The sequence below is a fragment of the Tupaia chinensis genome, unplaced genomic scaffold (genome assembly GCF_000334495.1).
Source record: "Tupaia chinensis unplaced genomic scaffold, TupChi_1.0 Scaffold140464_1, whole genome shotgun sequence".
Classification (NCBI taxonomy): domain Eukaryota; kingdom Metazoa; phylum Chordata; class Mammalia; order Scandentia; family Tupaiidae; genus Tupaia; species Tupaia belangeri.
Genome location: NW_006200341.1, coordinates 1,107,570 through 1,113,715, shown reverse-complemented (window position 1 = coordinate 1,113,715; position 6,146 = coordinate 1,107,570). Strand labels below are relative to the sequence as shown.

The 6,146-nt window shown below is 45.9% G+C and overlaps 1 protein-coding gene across 2 annotated transcripts in view; it reads left to right on the top strand.

Annotated features, from left to right (window-relative positions):
• Window positions 1-1,557: 1,557 nt before the first annotated feature.
• Window positions 1,558-6,146, top strand: part of LRRK1 (leucine rich repeat kinase 1) — a 137,709-nt gene continuing 133,120 nt past the window's right edge. For both annotated transcript variants that reach the window (XM_027766061.1, XM_027766062.1), the window contains exon 1: window positions 1,558-1,808. In XM_027766061.1, the coding sequence (XP_027621862.1) occupies window positions 1,712-1,808 (97 nt within the window). In that variant the 5' untranslated portion in view covers window positions 1,558-1,711. The remainder of the gene's footprint in view (window positions 1,809-6,146) is intronic.

The window sequence follows — 6,146 nt, the reverse complement described above, 5'->3', positions numbered from 1 at the left end:
GCCTCCCAAGTCTTCAGATTGTTATTACAGGTCTAGACTGTCCCAACCCAGGGCGGGCAGATAGCATGATGGGTTAAGGCGCACTGGACTCCCACATGGCTGATTGCAGTTCGAGTCTGGGACCTGGCGGTTTGCTTTCTCATTTTCCCCTTCTCTCTCTCTCTAGTCAAAGGAAAAAAATAATAACAAATGGAATTAACTAAATAAATACTTTTTTAAAAAAAGATTGCCCCCACTGGGAGAGAGAGAAAGTGGAAAATCACACACATACACACACACACACACACACACACACACACACACACATACACACACACCCGGGGATACAGCCACACTGCAATCCCTTCTCCTCCATTCTCCTCCTGGGATCTTGGGCACACACGCACATGTGCCCGGTGTGATTTTGAAGCACTGAGTCCGGGACTTGAACTGCAGTCAGCCACATGGAAGTCCAGCAATGTAACCATTACACCATCTGCTGGTCCCGTGACTTTGATTTTTAATGACTACTGTTATTATTATTATTATTGCTATCATGGGCACCCTTAGCCCCCATTTTGAAGTTGTCTGTGTCAGAAAACAGATAAGGGTTGCTCATTGCTTTCTTGTGTAGGATAGTTCAGATGAATACAGAGAGGGACAGTACGTTCCGTAGGCTGGAACTTTCCAGTCACAGGCCTGAGCTGGGCCTGGATTTGGCCTTGTAGACATTTCTGATCCATTAATCCCCATAACAGAATGGGCAACCATGTTGGGGAGACCTCCAGACTCAGTGGGAGGGACCCCTGTGTGAAGACGTAGCACGTGGCCTCAGCAGTTGATCTGTCTTGTCCATTTCAGGAGATGGGTCTTCATTGAACTCAAAGTGTCTCCATCTTGGATCTATTGGGATCAGATCTGTTGGGGATAGCTATCCTGGTCATTGTATCGTTGACCTCAACCCACTCGATGGTGGTAGCGTGTCCCCTCCAAATGGTGACAGCTAGCGATGCCTACAGACTTTGCCAAATATCCCCTGTGGGTGGGCCAATAATATGGGCCTGGTTTCCATGAACACTTGAAGCTCAAACTAACTTGGTTTCATCACCAGTTGCAATTCCTTCCAGACCCCTATACTTTGGGATTGAGGCCTAAAGGCCCTTTTGGGATTTCATGCACACCTTTCAGAAGAAGCTGTCCTGGACAGAGGGAAGGCCTTGTTCTGTGGCCAATTGCGTGTCTCCCCAATCCCGAGTGAAGTATGAGAAGTATGAGTCCCGAAGAGCAGGAGCATTGTTGGGCTGATTTGGTGACACTGTGTCTCCCACAGGGTCTGGCTGCCCTCCAGGTGACAATGGGCATTTATTGAAGGAACAGTGGTGGAACCTTTCCAGTAGGTGTTTTGCAATTGTTTGGGGTGTCTTCTAGACTCTTCTCACGTAGACAAGATCAGAGCCCAGTAACTAAGCCCAAGGTGGGATGGGCAGAGCTCTCTCCCTTTACTGTCTAGATTTGGCTGGATAGACAGACTGTGAAGAGGACTCTAGCAAAGGACTTGGATTAAAGAAGCTTTCTGACTTTGTGATGTTTTTCACTACCAGAATGAGAACGTGTCCTGCTCGACCATGACTGGCTGTCTACACCTTAATCTACTCCATGGGCAGCAGCAGCAGCAGCAGCAGCGGTGACAGCAGTGTGACCTACCTTTAGAGATCGGCTGCCTCAAGGGTCGATGGCTGGCATGTCGCAGAGACCACCCAGCATGTACTGGTGTGTGGGGCCGGAGGGGTCAGCCGTGTGTCCAGAACGCGCCATGGAGACCCGTAACGGTGAGAACAAGGCTGACCATGCTTGTCTGAATGCAACCTGCCATGTTTGTCTGTGGGGAGTCTAAGCAATATGAGAAAAGGAGTTTTCAAACAAACAAAATGCCAATTATTTAGTACTGCTTCATCATAACGTATGTATTGAGATTTTTGCTTCCATTCTAAAAATTGTGCGGCTATTACAAGATGTATTATGGACTCCAAGTCCTTTAGAATCGAAGACATCTTTTCTTATTAAAGGACTTTCTAAAATAAAAATTTGGTTTGGTTTTCACATTACAAAAATTAATACATTTATTAAAGAAAATTTACAAAGGGGAGAATAGGAAACAACAAAATCACCCAGATTTCTACTACCCAAACACAAGCACGGTTAATATCTCAATGTGTTTTGTTTTTAAAATCTGCTTCTCTGTGATGAAGGGACCTGGTTTTAAGTTTCTTGTACTGATGAAGTGTATCTCATTTTATATTCTGCTTTTTTTTCCCAACCGTTTTGGCTACATTTGCTTAGAGCACCACCTAGCGCATGCTTTTCAGTGAATTGTCATTTTATATGGAAGCAGTATATAAAATTATTGACCTAATCTTTATTCTCCTATTGGAATTCTTTGGACATTTGGGTTGCTTCAACTTGTTTGCTCTCACCAAAAGCATTCCATTTCCATAATGTTATATGTGATTTTGAGACTTGTTCCAGAGAATAGATTTATGGAAGTCAAATTATTGAGTTCTAACATGCTTAAGCTTCTTCGCATGTATTGCTGGAGTTTACACTAGAGTTGCACCAGTTTTTAGTCCCTTAGTACAGGGTTTCTTAACCCCCAGGTGCAGACCAGCGCCAGTCCATGGCCCCTGTTGAGGGCCATACAGTAGAAGGTGAGTAGTGGGCAAGTGAGCATCTGTGTTTGCAGCCACTCCCCATCTCTTGCATGGTTGTCGGGGCTCCACCTCCTGTTGGATCAGCAGTCTTATTGGATACTCATGAGAGCATGAACTCTACTGTTGTGTGATTGTTTCATTGTGTATTGCAACATGATCGGGGTAGAAATGGGTTGCATGGTGGATGTGGTGCATTTGGGTCATCCCAGGGTCATCCTCCCTCCCCCATCTGTGGACTTACTGTCTTCCATGAGGCTGGCCCATGGCGCTGGGAAGGTAAGGGATTGCTACTTGAATATATACCAAAAGCTTTACAAAATAATCTTGGTTCATCCTCACTACAACTATTAAACAGTTTTTTTTTTTTTAAGAGATTTTTGCTATAGGGCGTGTGCACTCGCCAGAGAGACAGAAAGTGAGGAATCACCCCCAAGAGGGGATGGCCACACTACAAACTTTTCTCCTCCATTCTCTTGGGATTTTGGACACACGTGTGCATGCGCCTGGCATGAGTTTTAAGCCACTCGGTCCGGGACTTGAACTGTGGTTAACTACGTGGGAAATCCAGCAATGTAACCATTATGCCATCTGCTGGTCCCACTATAGGGTTTTATCCCTATATTATATTGGGTTGTCAGAAGAGTTATGACACATTTTTGAGTAGAAAAACATAGAAAAAATACATCATGACTTTTCTGACAGCCCAATAGTTAAGGAACATGAGGGTAAGAGAAATCTAAAAAAAAGCTTGTTCCAGGTCCACAATTCATCATTATTAATATATCACAGAACTGGGGCCAACACGTGGTGTGGTGGTTAAAGGTGCTAGACTCCCACATGACTGACTGCAGTTCAAGTCCCAGTCCTGGAGACTTACTTTCTCGCTTTTCCTCTTTCTCTCTGGTCAAATTAAAATAATAATAATAGAACCAGCAGATGGCAGAGTGATTACATCGCTGGACTCCCATGTTGTTAAACTTGGTTCAAGTTCCAGACCGAACGACTTAAATCTCACGCCAGGCGTGTGTATGTGCGTGCCCAAAATCCCGAGAGGAAGATGGAGGAGAAGGGATTGCAGCGTGGCCATCCCTCTGGGGGGGGGGGATTTCTCGCTTTCTGTCTCTCTGCCTCTCTCTGTCTTTCTGGTAAGCACACATGCCCTATAGCAAAAATCTCTCTATTATTATTAATTTTTAAAGAATTACTTTATTTAACTTTATTATTATCCCAGGCCATCCCATGGGCTTTGAGAGGGCCCCCATGTTGGGTTTGAGAGGCCCATATGTTTGTGCTCTCCACATTATTGATGATGGGGCATTGTTGGCTCAGCGGGCATTTGTTTTAGTCACTTGAGTGCTTTGTCTCTATCTGCATTGTCCAGAGGCCAGCTAAAGTAATGTTTCTGGAAGAGTTCTTTGCACATAAATTCAATTATGAAATGGAAGAAGAATTTGCTTCTTGACAGTGCCCAGTGCTAAACATTTCCAGAGTGTCTAACTCGCATCTTTGTAAGTTCTATTTTTTTCAGACTTATTTTTTTCCAGTGGCTTTTTAGAAAAATTTTGCTTGGGCCAGCAGGTGGTATGGTGATTAAGGCACTGGACTCCCACATGACCAACTGTGGTTCAAGTCCCGGACCTGGCAACTTGCTTTCTTACTTTCTCTTTCTCTCTCTGTGGTCAAATGAAAATAATAATAATAATGGTAAATAAAATTAAATTAAATACTTATTTTTAAAAATTAAAAGCATGCTTTATTAGCATGAGATAAGTTAGTATGGCCAACAGAATGCTTTGATTTGGGGTGGCGCTCTTACCTTTCCAGTGCACTCCAGGTTCATGACCCCACCTTCTGCTCTTCTGAGGGATGGGGGATGAGGATGGGGGCAGAGACTTGGTGTCGATTTGGGGCTTGTTCAGTAGGTGACTGTTCCATTAAAAAAAAAAACCCCACAAGTGACTCTGCTCCATCCCCTTCCTAGCTAACAGTCGGGAATCTAAACAACTCCTCAGCCCACAGAATCCGGAGCATCTCAGAACGCAGGTGCCCAGGCACCATCCAGACCCAGGATGGAGGAGCATCTTGGAGAGAGGGGGAAGACATGAACATCTTTTTTTTTTTTTTTTTTTTTAAGAGAGATGCTCACTCACCGGAGAGACAGAGAGAGAGAGCAAGCAAGAAATCACCCCCCCCTCAAGGGGGAATGGCCATGCCACAATCCCTTCTCCTCCATTCTCCTCTCAGGATTTGGGGCATGCATGCACTCGCACCCAGTGTGAGTTCCGAGCCACCGAGTCTGAGACTCAAACAGCAGTTGGTCGTGTGGGAGGCCAGAGATGTCACCATTACACCGTTTGCTGGCTCCAGCAGGAACATCTCAAGACTTCTCCCATGAGCCTAATGAGCAGCTGAGAGTTGAGAATCAACCAGCTTAACTGGTTTGAGTCCCATCAAGTAGCACTTTTCAAAACATAGCCACTGCACGAGTCGCTTGAGGATCTTGGGAAAATACAGAATCTCATTGGGTAGGTCCAGGGCACAGAGAGCCTGCCATTCTAACTGGTCCCAGCTCTGCCCTGCAGCCAAGCTGAGAGGGTGTTTTCCAGGGCCAGGCGATGCAACATCTGCAAGGTTGGCCACGTGGGAAGGTGCTGGGTTTGCGTCTGGAGACCTCCCTGAACACAGCATGCACACTCGTTCCCATAACCTGGGGCTAGCTGAGGCTGGGAGTGGATTGTGGCATCAAGATCTTGTTGGCTCTGGGACCAGCAGTTGGCATAATGGCTAAGTCACTGGACTCCCATGTAGTTGACCACAGTTCGCATCCCGGACCTGGTGGGTTAAAACTCATGCCGGGCGCGTGTGCGTGCGTGCCTAAGATCCCGAGAGGAGAATGGAGGAGAAGGGATTGCGGTGTGGCCATCCCCCCTGGGGGGTGATTTCTCGCTTTCTGTCTCTCTGTCTCTTTGGCAAGAGCACGCCCTATAGCAAAAATCCTTCTCTTAAAGAAAAAAAAAGGCAGGTGGCATGGTGGTTAAGGTGCTAGACTCAAATTCTGGGACTGGTGGTCTGAGAATCACAGGATGCCCATATGTATATACGTGTGTGTGTATAATATATGTATAAAAATATATATATGTATATTTTTTGAGAGATTTTTATATACACACACGATGTTTTTTTACATCTTCATGGTCCTGCATTGATTCTGACAGGAGCCACGGACCTGGGCATCGGGCCCCAGGACAAATGCAGAACCAGCCCCGAGTTCAGGCTTAGAGTGGGACAGAGAACCAGAAAATGTCAGCGTGCACTGAGAGGCCAAAGCATTGCCACTCGCACCCCACCCCTTTTCCCCTTAAGTTTGCAGCCCGAGCTCTACACTGTCCCTTAGAAGGTGCTCTATCGGGACCAGCAGTTAGCGTAATGGCTGTGTCACTGGACTCCCATGTAGTCGAC